General features: G+C 31.5%; 1 protein-coding gene across 4 annotated transcripts in view; it reads right to left on the reverse strand.

Moving 5' to 3' along the window:
* Positions 1 to 17,763, reverse strand: part of LOC108905951 (A disintegrin and metalloproteinase with thrombospondin motifs 16) — a 165,288-nt gene that overhangs the window by 13,520 nt on the left and 134,005 nt on the right. For 3 of the 4 annotated variants that reach the window (XM_018709035.1, XM_018709038.2, XM_018709036.1), the window contains exons 6-9: positions 14,659 to 14,920; positions 8,915 to 9,174; positions 8,707 to 8,849; positions 1,906 to 1,961 (exon numbers count right to left, since the gene is read on the reverse strand). In XM_018709035.1, coding sequence (XP_018564551.1) covers positions 1,906 to 1,961; positions 8,707 to 8,849; positions 8,915 to 9,174; positions 14,659 to 14,920 — 721 coding nt within the window. Of the gene's footprint in view, positions 1 to 1,905; positions 1,962 to 3,341; positions 3,395 to 8,706; positions 8,850 to 8,914; positions 9,175 to 14,658; positions 14,921 to 17,763 lie in introns of all 4 variants that reach the window. The other variant, XM_018709037.1, reaches the window with a different exon arrangement.

The following is a 17,763-nucleotide window of genomic DNA, read 5'->3' on the forward strand; positions in this document are numbered from 1 at the left end:
TAATAAAACAACACATAAAATTTCATTAAAATCGTTTCTAGTTTTAGCAAAAAAAATTTTTTGAAAATAATTTTGAAAAAAATTTTCGAATTTTCAAAAACTTGCACAGCTTTAAATAAAGCATTTAGATACTTGAATTGATACATAGGAAAGACCACTAAACCTTTCAAATGGTTTTTGAAAAATTGAAATCTGTTGATTAGGACGGTCATAGTATATTTTCAAAATTAACACTTTTTTTTATTTTTAAACAATTAGATTACATTTATCAATTTGCAATTTAGTTATTTTAAAATTATAATTTTAAAGTGCTATTTTTTCTTAATTTTATCTGTATTTAACAAAAAAAATAATTTCCTAATAAAAACAAATTTTTGATTTGATTAAACAAAAATTATTTAAATAATTGTAATAATTATAACTAAATATATTCATATTCAGAGTGTTGAAATATATACGTAAACAATTTTTTTCATTGAAAAAATGCAAAAGCATAGGGTATATTTTATACAGTATATTTAATGCATAAATAATAAACTTTGTTTATAACAAAAATGTGCAAATTAGACAGTTGACATTACGATATTTGAATTCCTTAGCTAAACAGTAAATTTTTAAAGTTAACACTTTTTTTATTTTTAAACAATTAGATTACATACTTTAAGTTCTGTGATTTGCAGTTTTTTGAGCCCTTCGTTTTTTAGATTTGTAAGCTAAAAGGGCTCAGGAAAGGCGGTCTTGGAGCTTAGTTTTGAGCTTATAACGGTCATAAATTGTCCTACAAAAATTTTAAAAAAATCAAATTGTTCAGTAAGAAATAACCTACAATTTCTTATTCTATCATTTTTCTTAAAACTTTGTTAGTTTTTGAAATATTTTAAAAAAATGCGATTTTTTAAAATATTGAAAAATTTTATTCAAAAGTAAATGAATTTTTTTTGTAATTTAGGCTTCTAAATTCGTTCAAATTCCCAGAATCTACTGTTAATACATAAATGAAGTAAATTGCAGAAGGAATACGTTTAATTTTTTTTACCGTCAAGTCATTAATTTTAATACCGATTTTTTTTTTCTCAAAAATCAAAACAATCATTTTATTTTGATTGTAACTTCATTAGTTTTCATGCTAACGACTTCTACCATCAATTTAAAGGTCTTTTCAAGAACTTTAATAGGTGTTTTCTCGAAAAACCTTTAATTTTTCCGTTGAACGTTTCGATTATAGATATCTTCGAAATTGACTTCAACTTCTGGGAGTCATAACTCGGGTTCTATACCATCTACAAAAATAAAAAAGCAATCTCTTTGCTATTTAATTACCTTCATTTTTGCTTATGATATTTTTTTGATAAAACTTGTAGTTTTTGATATTCACGAAAAATGGCTCACAAACATGCCTTTTTTGGGCTAAAAACGAACATCTTTAGACGCAAATAATTCAAAAAGTATTGACGGTACAAAAAATTCTTATAGACCATTTTTTGCTCAGAATCGTGAGGTTATTTTTAATTAAAAAATTCTCACCCTCCAGAAGGGGTGGCATCCACCCCTAGGGTAAAAGCACACATCGGCACTATATATCTTTTGTTTCTTGGTCTATTCCCTAGCTACAGTTCAAATTTCACGTCAATCCATTCTATCCGAAAAAATTGGTAGCCAAAATGCTTCACTGACTGGACAAAACTTACAGCTACAACTTGTCCAATAATTCGCTTCACACCCGGTTTATTAGCTATTAATTATGTGCGTGCAATCCTTCGAATAACTGTGTTAAGTGGTACAGAGCGTGCGTAGAATTTTACATGGTTCATGAATGGAAGAGTCTACAGTGTGTTTGGAAAGAAACAGAGAAGTTTTTGAGTACGGGAAAAAAACGTGCTGATTATTTCTCTTTTGTCGCCGTACCTGCGGTGCCGCGATTGCATTGGTCATTGGGGTACGCTCTCCGGCACATGTCTAGTCTGCAAAAATTAAAAAAATACGCGTTCAAAAGTGTGGGAAAATGTGCTGGTTTTGCGTTGGGGCGGGGTGTGGTGTGTGTATGTGTGTGGTCCGACCTCTGGTGGCTGCACCTATAAATTAGTTTTCCCCAGCGTTTTCACACAATATTAAACAAAAAACAAAATGTAAATAAAATAAACAAACAATAACGATTGGCTGGTAGTAAAAAGTTGCTTTTGTACGAAATAAATAAGGTTGCACTGTCGAGAGGCAAAAGGCTCACTTTTACAGGGTGTTTTGGGATTAATTAGGCTAAATTTAAAACTGGAATTCCTGTGTTCAAAATACAGAAATATACAGGGTGGTCCCGAGGTAATGGACCAAAATTCATGGATAGATTCCCGAAGCAAAAATATTACGATTTAGCCGAATTTACCTTAGTCCAAAAGTTGATAGTTAAAGAGATACAGGGTGTTAAATGTAATGTATGCAGAAAGAGTGAATTCCCGAGCGGCTTTTGCCTGACAATTTGTCTATAACACTGTTTTGCAGGTCCTACTTTGATAGTTGTAAGGGGATACTTTTTGAAATCTTTCTTTGTGGATACGTTTCTTTGGATCAATTAGAACCTATATCAACGATATCAACTTCTAAAATTAACGTTAAATAATAATTAAACAATTAGTTGCAAAAAAACGAATGAAATTAATTAACGAGCATATCAAACGTATTATTTATTTTGAAATGTCATAATTTTCATTTACCAGCAACACTGACTTTAACTTCGTGTAATAGAACCATAATAATGACGGTTTTACTTTCTTTTACTTCTCCAAAAAATATCCCAAAGTACTTCTTCACTTACACCATTATTAGTATACTTTGCGCTTTTCCGCTTTTCCACACATATCACCCGAAGTTTTTGGGTCAATATCAAAATAAAATGATAGTTAATTATTCTGTTTCTATGCATTCTGTCTAGTAACTTGTACTATCTACTGAGAATTAAAAACGTGACTCACAATCAGTTAATAAATGTGTTTCTTTTAAAATTGTTGGATTTTTGCTCTTAATTAGATAAATCTTAGTTCAAAAATCTGTATCTCGAAAACAAAACATTTTCCGCCACCACCAACATCCAAGTTTATACAATTAATCCCTAAACACCCTGTATACCTAGTGAGGTACAAATTCTCTATCCAGATTAAAAATAAATACTGTGTGAAAACTTCATTCTTATGCTATTGCCGCACAATGTTAGAGGGATATTCTGAATTAGTTTTACTGTAACCAGCCGCAGACCCTTGGTGGGGTTGGAGTATTTTGATGTTAGTAGGGACAGCCTTCCTATGTACACGCTACTTATACTAGAAAAAAAGAATAGTGGAGCAATAGATTACCAGCAGTGCCCTTTGTGCAGCGTCCACCTTTTCTGCGGCGGCACATGTCGTACCTAAATTTTAATAACAAACACAGAATGTAACTAAACTGGAGAGAAATTCGATTAGAATTGATCAGTGTCTTCGTCTAGTTCCTCAAGTCCGTAAAGGTGGATGTGTTTATTGTTGTCCATCTTGTGTCTTGTCCTGTCGACTATACTACGAATGCTATTGGTAGAGCTGGACGCCTACTGTTATACAGGGTGTTCGCGGTGTAAGGAATGTTCGTGCAATACGCGATAGTAATGATCGAAATATACACGAAGACAACTTTTCGAGAATGTACATAGAGTATAACTCTTAAAATTTTTTCAAGTATTTTAAAAGCACTGTGTTTAGTATCTGAATCTAGTTGCCAACAACATTGACATTGATCTAGTCTAGGTGAACTGCATGATGTCAATCCATCGGATGAGATATGATAACATAAAATTTTACATTACATTTATTTTAGTTTTCAGAAAAAGAAGATTTAAAAAAATTCAGTTCTCACAACGAAGTTGGAGAAAGCGAACTCATGTATTTCTAACGATCAAAGATAGCCTCCAAATAAATATGACCCATATTCAAACTTTAGGTTTCCTTATCACTGCACTTATACCGTGCACACCCTGTATATTAAACTATAAATATAGAGATACTCCATTACAATTACGACTGTAGAATTGCATCTTTGAAGAATCAATTAATTAAAGGAATTTTGTTCGGAGTTTTTATGTCTAGTTATAATCATGGGAGCCGTCCAGGGGGTCAAGGACGGCGATTCCCCCTCCCCCTTACAAGTTTGGTAGTAGTTAACCAAAAGGCACAACAGTAAATTTAGCTATCACGAAGTAGTACAGTATTTAAATTAATTATATGTACTATACCTATTATTTAAAAAAATAGTGTGAAAGGTTATTTTTAAAATATCTATCTTTTTCAATGTAATTCTTAACATTTACATTTTCTTACTAGCACATAGATATATCGTTCCAACAAGCTGCGTGATAAAAATATACTCCTGATAAAAGACTGAATCTACCTTTAAAAACAAATATTTTCTTGCTTTATCATCTAGAAGAAACACTTTTTATTGGAAAAGGTTTTTGTCTTATAACATTTTTTGTTCTAGGTTCTTTAAAGTTTAAATAAAATGTTATAACCTCAAAAAGTACATTTTGGTCTAATGTCTGAAAGTAAATCGTACATTCCAGGAAGCACTATAAAATGGACATAACTAATACAATGCGAAACTTCGCCTTATTGTTAGAACCATTGTCACCGCCGTTCTTGGTGGTAAAAATTGGAAATCTATAAAATTATTCAATTTTCGTGGTTGAAAACATACATAGGTATTAAATTTTCGAAACCGAGAGATGGGTCATGCTTATTTAGTGTTCCCTCAGGCATTATTCAATTGAATTAAAAGTATATTCAAACACTACAATATAAAGATGCATCAATGATGATTCAAAACACATGTTTGTCGGTGAAAATAAAAGTTTAACTCGTAAACTCTTGTTAAATTTTTTGTAATTCTGTCAATTTAATTTATTAGTGCGATGTGCTGGATCCGTCTCTGTTTTTTACGTCACGTACGATTTAGTCACGGACCTTAGACCTAGCAACAGATAATGTATTGCGAGTTGATTTTAAATTTACCCCCTCTTGGACTCGGTGCCAACGACGCCCATGGTTACAATTACGATTGCAATGAATACAGACACGTTATCTCTTTTTGGATAATTGACAGATCAAATTGGATTTCGGGCAGCAATCAGAAAAACATAATATCGTAGACTTCGGGCAAAAATAGAATTTTTAATGTAACTGATTTTTCGGTTAACGCGAAATTTGTCACAGTTGAATTACGTTCGTCTTGTATCGTCTCGTTTTAGAGACAGGAACAGTATTATAATGACGATCTATTGAATTAAATGCGGATAGAAATCAACTATTACATAAATTTACTTACTTTTTATGGTGGATTTGTAGTTAAAAGCTGTAAAATTTCGCTGGAGACTAATAAACCATAGAAAAGTCGTGCTGATACACATTATGGATGCAGCAATTAAGGACAGGTTATAAATGTATTTAGACTTATAAATTGCCTGCTTTTTACAATGAAATGTGTACGAGTATATTTACTTTCACGTGCTTCTACAATGAAACACAGGGTGTCTCAATATTCCGTGTACATAGAGATGCCACAGCTTCCCGAGATCAAAATAAGCAGTTAATTAAAATAAGAGAGGGGGTATTTTTTATTTTGCATCAAGAGACGCAAACAATATTTTTTCGGAAACCGCTATAAAATAAGACAATTGTGTTATATAAGTACAACCATTTAATTCATATTTGAAATGGTTTGAACCGTGTTTAAATCAAAACGGTTTAGGCGCGATGGTTATCATAACGATAGCAACCTAATAAATAATAAAAATTAGTTATTTGAAAAAGTAGTGTCAGAATTATGCATTGTAAGTGATACTCGAAGAGTGGTTAAGTTAAAATGAGCTCGGAAAGTGAAGGCGAGCATTTACCAGGGGAAGTATTGGAAGCTGCACAAAACGCTGTTTCACAATTAATCCCCAAAAAATCGTCGAGATAGTACGAGATTGACTACAACGAATTCAAAGGGCGGTGTAGTTCGAAGAAAATTCAAAAAGTGTACGAAGTGGTATTAGTGACATATTTCGAACATAAAATTAAATCTTCGACTTTATAGTCTATTCTAGTATATTACATGTTAAAAAGTACAGTGAATGCCAAAGAAATGTAAACATCAGAAAATTTTCAAAACTAATACTTTATTTGAAAAGCACATTAGTTGGATATCGTCCCGAAAAGTTCAGAATTCTAACGAAAGAGGAAGTTGAGAGATTTTTACAAGAAGCACCTGATAATAGATTTCTGCCAGAAAAGGTCATTGAAATGAATATAAATCAATTGATTTTTGGACAACTTTTCGGGATATTTTAATAATTGCCGTTAAATAAATTGTTACCATCTTCAGCATAGACCAGGAAAATAAGGTGGGAAATGACCATTTCACGACTTTTTGTATCGGCAAGCTGAATTTATCACTATAGATGCTAAATATTATGTACAATAACATATTAGTTTCCACAATCATAAAAATGGGAGGAAGATTGTTTACAGGGTGGTAAATTGTATAATATTTACGTAAATTCACGTTTTTCGCTTATAACTATTTTCCGTTAATTTCCACGAGAAAACAGTATAACTTTTTTTTCGTCTACAGAAGACCTAGAAAACTAGCCCTCGAGCGTCAAAAAATATCGATTAGATCGAAAGTTATAAACTGAAGAAATTTATTTATAACTTTTGAATTAAACATTTATAAACTGCGTTATTATTACCAGAACGTTTTGGCATCGCATCCTCTCATTCCTTATCACTGTCTAATAACTCACACGAAATCTGGAATCGGTCAGTTGAATAGTTTACAAATTATGGCTTTATAAACAAATTAACTAATTATTAGTCTGAACGATCCCGAGGATCTTCCACAATCGCACTGACTTTTTTCATGGTAGATTTCATAATAATACATTGCAGTNTTTTTTTCCTCTTCCATTTTTCTCTCCGGGCTTTCGTTTTCGAGATACACGGTGTCAAAACTTTAATTTTTTTTTAGTTTTTCGCCAATATCTTAGGAATCGTTTGAACTACAGGACTGAGCTTTTGTACACACATTACCACTATTAATAGCTACTTTTTCGCACCCTTCTCGAATTCATTGGACGTGCCAGTGGTGGAGATTTTAAGGTATTTAACCCGAGTACCTTCCCAGATAAAAATATTTTATTTGTGGAAGTATGTTAAGTGCATAAGAAATATTGTTAAAAGTCAGTGGGTCGCTTGATTTTCGGCGAGGAAGGGTGGGGGAAGCGAACGACAGCGAGTCCGAAGAAAATGACCATAAGCGAAATTCGCTTGAAAATAATTTATTTGACAGTCTGTAACTCCGTTGGTTTTCAACAAATCTTGATTATTTTTTTTTAACTTAAAGCTCATTTCATAAGCTTTCCGAATATGTAATAATATATAACTACATCACGCTACTGTATATTTCATTTTGCGACTAAGGCTAAAAAATGAAAAAAATTTCCAGGTTGCAAATTTGAAATTTAAAAAAAAAATGATAGATTTCAATGTATTACTATGAAATCTACCATGAAAAAAATCAGTGCTATTGTGGAAGATCCTCGGGATCGTCCAGACTAATAATTAGTTAATTTGTTTATAAGGCCATAACTTGTAAACTATTCAACTTACCGACTCCAGATTTCGTGTGAATTATTAGACAGTGATAAGGAATGAGAGGATGCTATGTCAAAACGTTCTGGTAATAATAACGCAGTTTATAAATGTTTAATTCAAAAGTTATAAATAAATTTCTTCAGTTTATAACTTTCGATCTAATCGATATTTTTTGACGCTCGAGGGCTAGTTTTCTAGGTCTTCTGTAGACGAAAAAAAAGTTATACTGTTTTCTCGTGGAAATGAACGGAAAAAAGTTATAAGCGAAAAATGTGAATTTACGTAAGAATTATACAATTAACCACCCTGTAAACAATCTCACCCTCATATTTATGACTGTGGAAACTAGTATATTATTGTACATAATATTTAGCATCTATAGTGATAAATTCAGCTTGCAGAAACAAGAAGTCGCGTCCAACTCTATATTGTGTATTGAATGTATGTTGTGTATTTGTATTGAAATGTTGTATTACTTAAAGAGTATATTGTGTAATTAACAAAATCATAAATAAGTTTAGAAAAATTTGCAAATTATTTTGACATTTGTCTTATGTTCTAGAACGAAAAAGATTTTGGCGTTCTAGAACATTAAAGTATTTTCGACCTGGGTAACAAAGAAAGTCTCACTTGGTCAAATGAAAATTTAACAAAAATGTCGACTTTTAATGACAGTTTTCGAAAAAAGCTGTTTTTTTGTCAACATTGATGCCCTCTAATGGTTAAACAAAGCAGCTTGTGATAGAGTTAAGTTTAGTTAAATGTTGCTCATTTTGATCGAATGGAACTGTGGTAACTCCACGTACAATGGTTTTGGGACATCCTGTTTACTGAAACGAGGAACTAATCACATTTATCGAAAGTTTGTATTTTATGTCATGATTTGATGATGGAAATATTTTAATAGCTCTAGGAAAAGCTTACATTCTCTAACAGTAAACAATTGTTGATCAATAAATTATTACAATATCTCTTTTCCTTTAAATACACGGTAATTATAACTGAATAAATGTTACGTTGTCTACATTTTCATATTTATATCTTCGTGTGTACTTACTTTGTTATTGCGACGGCAATGTCGTACACAGGAAGTCTTCTTTCTCTGAATAAATATTTCCCCATGTCGGTCAGCGCCGCTGCGGAGTCTATGGCATCCCTTCCGACTCTATTTCTTTCTAGATATGGCGTGGCATCTCTTCCCTGAAGGCAAAAAATTTGTTTACTATAATCAAATCTTGCCGTTTCATCACTATTTTCTTGCTTACCCGACTTATTATAATACCAGCTATAGATATCCTGATCTTGGGCCCTTTTAGTAGCTTGTACCTCAAATCCACACCGTTCCAGAAGGATACGAAGTATCTCTTGATCTGTAGGTTGTCGCCTCCGTGAAGCCTGTAGCCGTCGTAGTCGACGATCACCAGGATTTCTGGGAATATCGTGTAGGGAGCTTCTCTTTTACTTCTTGATTTACTGGATGTGCTTCTTTTGTACCTTTTCGATATGTGGTCTGGTTCCATCAAAGCTACAGGAAAAATAAAACAGGAATAATTAAATTTTTTTTCTTCCAAAACTGCAGAATGCAAAGTACAGTTTTACGAAACGAATTTTGAAAGATAATCCAATCAACTAGGCGAGCGGTTCACCCCTAAAAAGATGCTTCTAAATGAAGGTAACCGACTAAATTTTTAAAACGAAAACCTACAGCATGAAACTTTTTTATTTTATAAAGTATATTTTTCTGATAATTTACATATATTTTTTTATATTTTTCGGCGTGGTCAGTCAATTGTTATAAACAAAAAGTTGTAAAAAAAAATTACTCGCCGAATTGCTTTGAAAATAGTTTTTTGTTGTAAAATGGACCAAAATAAACACTTTTTATTCTTTGACAAAAATTCTTAAAATGCTTCGTTTCTGAGATATTTACAACTTAATGTGAAAAAAGTGACGAAATCGACAAACTTTCGGAATTTTTTTCTTAAAAACTACTGAACAGAATGTAATTCTAAAAAAGCATAATAATCGGCAGATTTTCTACTTTAAGATATATTTTTTTGGTATAGGTCAATTATTTTATTGAAGGTCTGAAGCGAGTAAAAAAAGCAGTCTACAAATAGTGAAATTGTAACTCTAGATCCAATGACACATGGAAGGAAAATCGAAAATGGTCGTTTGGATTTTAATTATTTCGAAGGAGAAATGGCGTTAGATATGCTTCAAAAATATTTGTTCATGTAGTGGAACATGCTCTACGAAAAATTGTAACTGTTTGTCATCGAACCTGTACAATCCAGAATGTTCCATCTGAAATTGATGATGAAACGATTATTTCAGCTCAAGAACTTCTCGAAAATAACGAAAAACTTATTATTTAAAAATTAAATAAAAAAGAAATTAATGTACTTTTATTGCTCTTAATATTTTTGTAAAATAAAAATAAAATAATTATCCTATAAAATAAATTATCCAATAACTTTTTTATTTTTCGAGATCGCTAGGTCAATTATTATTATTAGGTTAATTTTTCGACTTAAAAAGCTTATTTAGTTTAGTTTTGGTATAACTTTCAAGTCAATTTTAGCCAAAAATCGAATATTTAAATTTTACTAATTACTTGCAAAATCCTTACTCCGTCTACAAAACCAAACAAAATGATCTTTTGAACATTTGTACTGTTCATATATCGACTAAAAAATCATAATAATGTTTATTGTAAATATAATCTAATCCAAGATATTGTAAAAAGAAAATTTAAATTTGAAGTGTTATCATAATTTTCTTTAAGACTATTTTACACGCTTTAGACCTTCAATAAAATGATTGATCCATACCAAAAAAATATATATTAAAGAAGAAAATCTGCCGATTATTATGCTTTTTTTAGAATTAAAATCTGTTCAATAGTTTTTGAGAAAAAAATTTCCGAAAATATGTCGATTTCGTCACTTTTTTCACATTCAATTGTAAATATCTCGGAAACTAAGCATTTTTAGAATTTTTGTCAAAGAACAAAAAGTGTTTATTTTGGTCCATTTTATAATAAAAAACTTTCAAAGACATTCGGCTTTGAATTTTTTTTTACAACTTTTTTGATTATAACTGACTGACCACGCCGAAAAATATAAAAGAATATGTAAATTATCAGAAAAATACACTTTATAAAATAAAAAAGTTTCATGCTGTAGGTTTTTGTTTTAAAAATTTAGTCGGTTCATGCCTTTTTTTAGGGGTGAACCGCTCGCCTAAACAGACGTTGGATGTAAAAAAGAACAGAAAATATTACGTTTTTAATGTGGTTTCGAATATTATTTTTATCCGGCTGAATTTTAGTTTAATTTTACTGATCGTTTGAATTTCACACAAGTTTTGAATCCTTCAAACACAATTCAATGAAACATTTTATTTTCACTAGAGATTGACAAAGCACAGAATAAATACATCTTTCTTAGTAACCTAATGTTAAATATTTATTCTGGTGAATTTTAATTTAGTTTCACTAGTGTTTTGCATCATTCAAAGATAAATTAACCAAACTTTACCTTACTTTCTTTAAACATGAGGTTTAAATACAAATAGTCCAGTATACAACGGTAAAAATATTTAATGAAAACTGGCGAGGAAACTCATTTCACCCTCCTTTACAAAAGTTCCGTAATGTGTGCTTATTGTTTTTAGAGGGTGAAAACTACCCCTTCTTGCAAAGAACGTAAAAACCATAGATTTAAGTGTTATGCCAATAGAATAAGCATTCTTTTATGTTTTGAATAATTATTTTTAATTTGTAGCAACATTTCAACCCTTAAAATTCACCCTTTATGAGCAAAAAAACAAAAATACTCTGAACTGTTTTGACGGAGCAATATTGAAGAATTGAATATTTTTTACTGTTTATGAAATAATACATGATTTATTGCAACGTTTCAACCAAAAATTACAAAAACAAAAAATTACACTGCTACAAAAAAACAAACAAAGGTTTATTTTTTATTTATCAAAAATGGTTGCAAAACATGCACATGCACTTTTAGATGAAAAATCAACATTTTCAATGGCAAATAACTCGGAAAATATTAATTCTTGGAAAAAACGTTATAGAAAATTTTTTGCTTATAATTCATTCCTCTATTGATTTTTGCGATTAAAATGGGTGCCTTCATTGCCACCCCCGAAAAGGGGGGAATTTCACGGTAATCGGTGCATGTGTCAAGAATTCTGACCTAAAAATCGTCATATACTGAGCTGAGAAGGAACAGAAAATGTCTTCCTAAAGCTATTTTGAAAATTGTCTGATAATGTTGAATTTTAATATATTTTTGCTGATATTTTGATTTTCTCATAAGTTTTGAAGAATTCAAAAATACCAAATAGAACCTTATCTATTTGGATATACAAAATTGAAAATAAAAATCTTTTTCTTGTTGTTTTGAGCATTATACTATACAGTGTATTCCCGAATGGGGTACCGCAACTTTTTTAGTTATTAAATATAATATAATATAATATATATTTAATATAATATTAGAAAAAGTTATTCTTGATAAAAAGCTTTGCTTATCTTGGGAAGCAATGGACAGTAATCAAATATGCAATAAAACATACAGCGTCCAATAACTTTGAAAATGTGAAACGTCAAGAAACATAAACCGACGGCGTGGCAACCAGCCCCGAAATTGTTGTCATTAACAACTGCCATGGTAGTCTGCAAATCAAATAAAAGTAGCTTTTCTAATTAAAAAATAGAAGTATTACAAATTAAAACTGGAATTAACAACAACAACAACAACAACGAAGCAAGTCCTATTCTTATAACCTCCAAGTAATACACATTTTTCTATTCGTTTATGGTGGCAACAGCTACCTGATTTTTTTTGCTTAAGTAAATCAATTTTATCGTTAAAATCGTTTGAATATACTTTTGCTTTAGGTATCCCCATAAGAAATAATCTAATGGGGACAAGTCGGGTGCCTGTGCAGGATAAGCTACCTATTAGTCCATAGCATTCGATCCACTTGTTAGGGAAGTGAACGTCAAGCCAGTTTCTCACTAGAAGTGTGGAATGTGCAGAGCATCCGTCTTATTGAAATATTAGTTTTCTCCTGAACTCTATAAAGATTTTCTTCCAAAAAGTAAGGACTCATAATTATTTCATGATATATTGTGCCACATCAGACATTTACATTTTTAAATTTTTGACTATGACTTATCAAAAGAAAGTTTGGAGTATCTTTAGCCTAGTATCTACAATTTTGAGAGGAAACCACGCCATTAGTTAGTTGTGAATGTTGATTCGTCAGTAAATAAAATATTGTGATGAAAAAATCTATTTTCAATCAATTTCTCGCTTATTGTTAAACAAAAGTCCAAATGACGACCATTATCTCCATCAAGCAATTTATAATTAAACACTGGTTTGAATTAATAGATTATGTTGTATACTAAAATTCTTTGAATATGACCTTTCCCATAACTACAACAGTAGCAGCATCGTTATCATTGTATTCTTTTGTTATCTTTTTAATATTTTTTACATCACCAGTGGTATCGAATTTTATAATTAGCTTCCGAACTGCTCTACGAGTTACAGTTACATTTGGATGTTTTCATTAAAAATTTGTATTGCATATCAATATGAAACATTACTGATTCCATAACATTAAAGATAAATTCGTTGCTCCAGGGTTAGCATTAGTTGACATTGAGAAGGAAATATCCACGATAATTACACAGCCCCACAAAAAAAAAGTGGCAGGTCTAAAAGACAAGACCACGGTATCCGTATAGTTTTGGGGTCGTTGAATCCGAATGCGGTGTCCGTTTGACACGATTAGCTCTGGTTTAAGGTCAGTTCAAGGTCAAATGTAGAAGATCAATTGCCAACAAACTAAACCTACGTATCTATACGTTTTTGGAGTCGCCGAATCCGAATCCGGTATTCGTTTGACTCGATCAGATCTGGTTTAAGTTCAGTTCAAGGCCAAATGTAAAGCCATTTATGTTGTTTGTATTTGATCCTATGTAAGACTATCCTCAAATTACGGCACTGTTGTTTCNAAGAAGAATTAATACCTGCTTGAACAACAATGGACATCATATTGAACATTTATTGTAAAAATATAGATATTTTTATGGATTTTATGTAATTTTAAGGTAAAATATTCAATAAAATGTGAAAAAATTCCAATTACTCTGTTATTATATATTGCATGTAACTGTTGTTTATTGCTCTCGGTCATACAGACAATCCTACCATCTAACATAATCAAGCACTTCCAACTGCTTGCATTTGCTTGAAGCAAATTTTTTTAAGACACTTTTCCTGAATTTCGACAGCTAACTAAAATGTTCAGCATAAATTTTTGGGCTGGATCGCTTGCGCTGGATATTCAGAAGTGTGAAAGCAGTAGCTGCAAAATAGTCGTCTTATAAGCATACAGCAGTTTGCTTTGATGAAAAACAGCAGCTTGCAGCGTATCGCTGTATAGCTGAATCGTCTTAGATGCCAAGAATGTAGCCACAATAGTGCTTCTGTTTTAAAATTAACTCAAAACGTTTTAAAAATAAAATCGCTGAAGCACTTACAGTCGTTATTCAAAATTAGCTACATCAAACTTTGATTTAAACGTTTTTCTAATTGTAAATGAAATAAGAATTTTGGAAAAGTTAGGCTAAACCTACATTTGAATCTGTCATCCTCTTTAATAATAATAACAATAATAAAAATTATTGGTCCAACAGTATTGCTTAATTTGTGAAATAACTTTGATTTTTGTTAAATAATTGATATTTTTATTATGAATTTCCATTTTGACAGTAACCTAATTTATTTGACGTTTGAACGTAATTATTTGTTCACCATTAAAATCCCTCAACCTGCGCTCATGATTCTAGTATTGGTATTGGTATCAAAAACTGGTATGCCGCACATCAAAAATCAGTATGAGGCGGCACGGTCAATCATTCTCGATCACCCTGTACAATCCAACTATAATCACAGTTTACACTTACCGTAATCACTGTAATTGTCCTCGTGGTCCTTGTCTTTCCTCTTGTAGACGATGTGGTGTTGAGTGGCCTCTTTGTTCCTTTTTATTGGCAGTCCTGTATCGATGGCAACTTCGGCGCTCAGCTCTCCATCCTGATCCAGGAACATTTCGTCGTCGTTCGTGGACGCACCCTCCACGATACTTTGGTTATTGGCTGGTTTCAGAGTTCCCCGCAGGCGCGCTGGAAGGGGGCGTATTACTAGTTGAGATCCAATGCTCCCTTCCTAAAATCAGTAGACAATTGATTGATTACACAAGATAGAAAAAAAAACGCCAAAGGGACACATCATATCGTAATTCGTAATATTTGTTAAAATGTGTTTTCTAAAAGAGTTTAAATTAAAAAGACATCATTGTGTTGGTTAAAAATAGACGATTAATTTTTTCGAAGGTTAGGAGAAATTCATATTCTAAGTAATCCTTTCGTTAAGAGAAACATGTAGACCTAATTTTCAATAGTAGTTTTCGTCGCCCTTTAAGCAATAATGTTGGTTTGTACTGTTAAAAAAAATTGAAGTAGTTAATGAAGAAATTCGAAGTAAAATAATGCCACAGAATTATAAAATGAAAGTACCTATTTACTTATTTCCGGCAAACATTATCAAATTTGTTGCCAAATATCGTGCTGAAAATATGTCATTACCTAAGTTAGGTAACCACAAATAAATTCTGAAAATACTGCTGCCTAAAAGAGTGCCATTAGTTTAAAAACTAACCGCAAATTTAATTTTTCACATTGCGGTTAACATGACTGCTGTTTTCGATCATTTCTAGCGAGGTTTATTAAATTACAAAATATAAAATTTAAATTAAATATAAAATGGCGACTCCTTACTATAGCAATCACTACAAAATAGCATTAACGCCATCTATTTGCTAGTAGAGCAATGGTATTGATATGTACAGACGAAACTGTGGATTGCAATTTAAAATCTATTCAGGACGAATGCAAAAATGTTACACCCCCCGCTCGTCTAAAAAAAAACAGGCACAATACTGAATAAAAACTGTAAACTTTAGAAATTTAATAAATTCATCTTACTTTCTCCTTTTATTGAAAAATGTTGTTACGTAACAAAATTAATTTAATCTAGGAAACGATTATTACGAGATACTGGCAATTTAAATATTATCCTACAACGTGACAATTCGTTAATGATTTGAGGAATAGTACAAAATGTAGGTTGCCATAAAAGGATGATACTTTAAACCTTGATTAACAGCGTGATTTCACTATAAATTCTGAAACCACAGAAATAGATCTAGCTTTGCTGTATAAACTGTTTCAGGAAGCTTAGCTTTCGAGATGTTCCTATCACTTTAATCAGCAGCATACAGCTAAGGTGCGGGTTCTTATTTTTATGTAAAAAATTACAACACTGAGATTTTCCATAAAAATATTAGAGGTTGAATGAGAATTGTACACAGTGTTGGCTCAAATGGTTACCACTTATATATAATGAAAAGAAAATCATTGTGTTGGCCGACTAGGTTGGCCACCTCGTTCACCCGATTTAAATCCATCGCATTATTTTTTCTGGCAAGCTCTGAACGATAATTTTTGTAGTACCAGTACAAAATCGAGACGCAAAAATTGCTTTTGATGCCCTGTTTTAAAAACTAAGCCTCTTGAGACAAAAATACATGGATTTTCCAGATTTGGCACTGAAATATTTGGCACTGATATTGTATTATCTTCTGTCACTGTCGCTTCCTTTGCAAAGCGCTGTTTAAACAAACGTTAAGCAATTCCTAAATCTGATGATTTATTTTGTTAATTGGTTTTTCCAAACCTTGAATGTTCTCCAACAGATCCACTCTGTAATAATTAATATTCAGGGAGCCGCTATACGCCAAATGAAAGTAAGAATGGTCAATGATCGTCTGGGTAATTTTGGAAAATCTAATAATAGAATTATTAGCTACGGGTTCTTAATTTTAAAGGTGCGAGGAAAAAATTGCTTAAAAAAATTAAAATTAAGGTCGTAACAGAGGTTCGGCTTTTGTGTAGAAATAAGTTGGCAAATTAAATAAATAAGTTAAAATTGATTCCCTTCACATATCTGTATTTATTCGTATAAAAATAGTAATTTAAGTAGATATTTCTAAATTTTATCGATTTTACGCTTTGTATCTAAAATTCATGTAACGAGAACACCTATTCCTTTCTACTAAAGCAAATCTGGTTTCATTTCGTTGTATATTCACACTTCAATAGCCGGAATTTATGTGAATTTATTATAATTAAATGAGTTATTTAATCAATTATGCCGAAATACAGTTTTTAAGATATAAATGTAAAAAGTCCAATACCAAAGAAATGTAAATATCAGAAAATTTCCAAAACTAATACCGTATTTGAAAAGCAAATCAGTTGAATACAAAAAAGGAAATTGAGAAATTTACAAGAAGCGCCCGATAATAGATTTTTGCTAGAAAAGGTAAATAAAATTAATACAAGGCATGATGGCAGTAACTAAATCATTAAAATTATGTATTTATCTAATGAATTATAAAAAACGTATTTATTTTTATATTATGAGCGAGATTGATAATATTTTTGATAAAATAAAACTACAAAATACAGCAAACCGCCATGATAGGTTGAACACCAATCAGAGCGAATTACGTCACATCTATGTAAATGTCATTTTGTGTCATGTGGACTTCGCCAATAGCCGCACTACTTATCTTCGTTTAAATATTTTACGTTACCCAACCATCAGTTGCTTAGTTTTGTGTTATCAAAATTATAATCAGGAAACGTTAGGTACTTGAAAAGTTTCTAAAAGAAGGAAGGAAAATAAAGCTCAACAACTGCGAGTTAATAAAATATCAAAAAGACTATGTTTTCGATCAGAAGTTTATCCATGCATAAACTGGTGCTGAAATACAAAGAACAGTCCTGCGACACATTTTTGAAAAAATTCGTAGGTATTGATTTTTGAAGGTCACAAAGAAAGTTGGAGAAGAGACGAGACCAACAACGAACTGTTTTTGGCATGAGTTAAGATATGGCAGAGTGACGGTATCACGAGCGTTTCAATTTAGTCGGTGCAAAACCAAT

The sequence above is a fragment of the Anoplophora glabripennis genome, unplaced genomic scaffold (genome assembly GCF_000390285.2).
Source record: "Anoplophora glabripennis isolate ALB-LARVAE unplaced genomic scaffold, Agla_2.0 scaffold265, whole genome shotgun sequence".
Lineage (NCBI taxonomy): Eukaryota > Metazoa > Arthropoda > Insecta > Coleoptera > Cerambycidae > Anoplophora > Anoplophora glabripennis.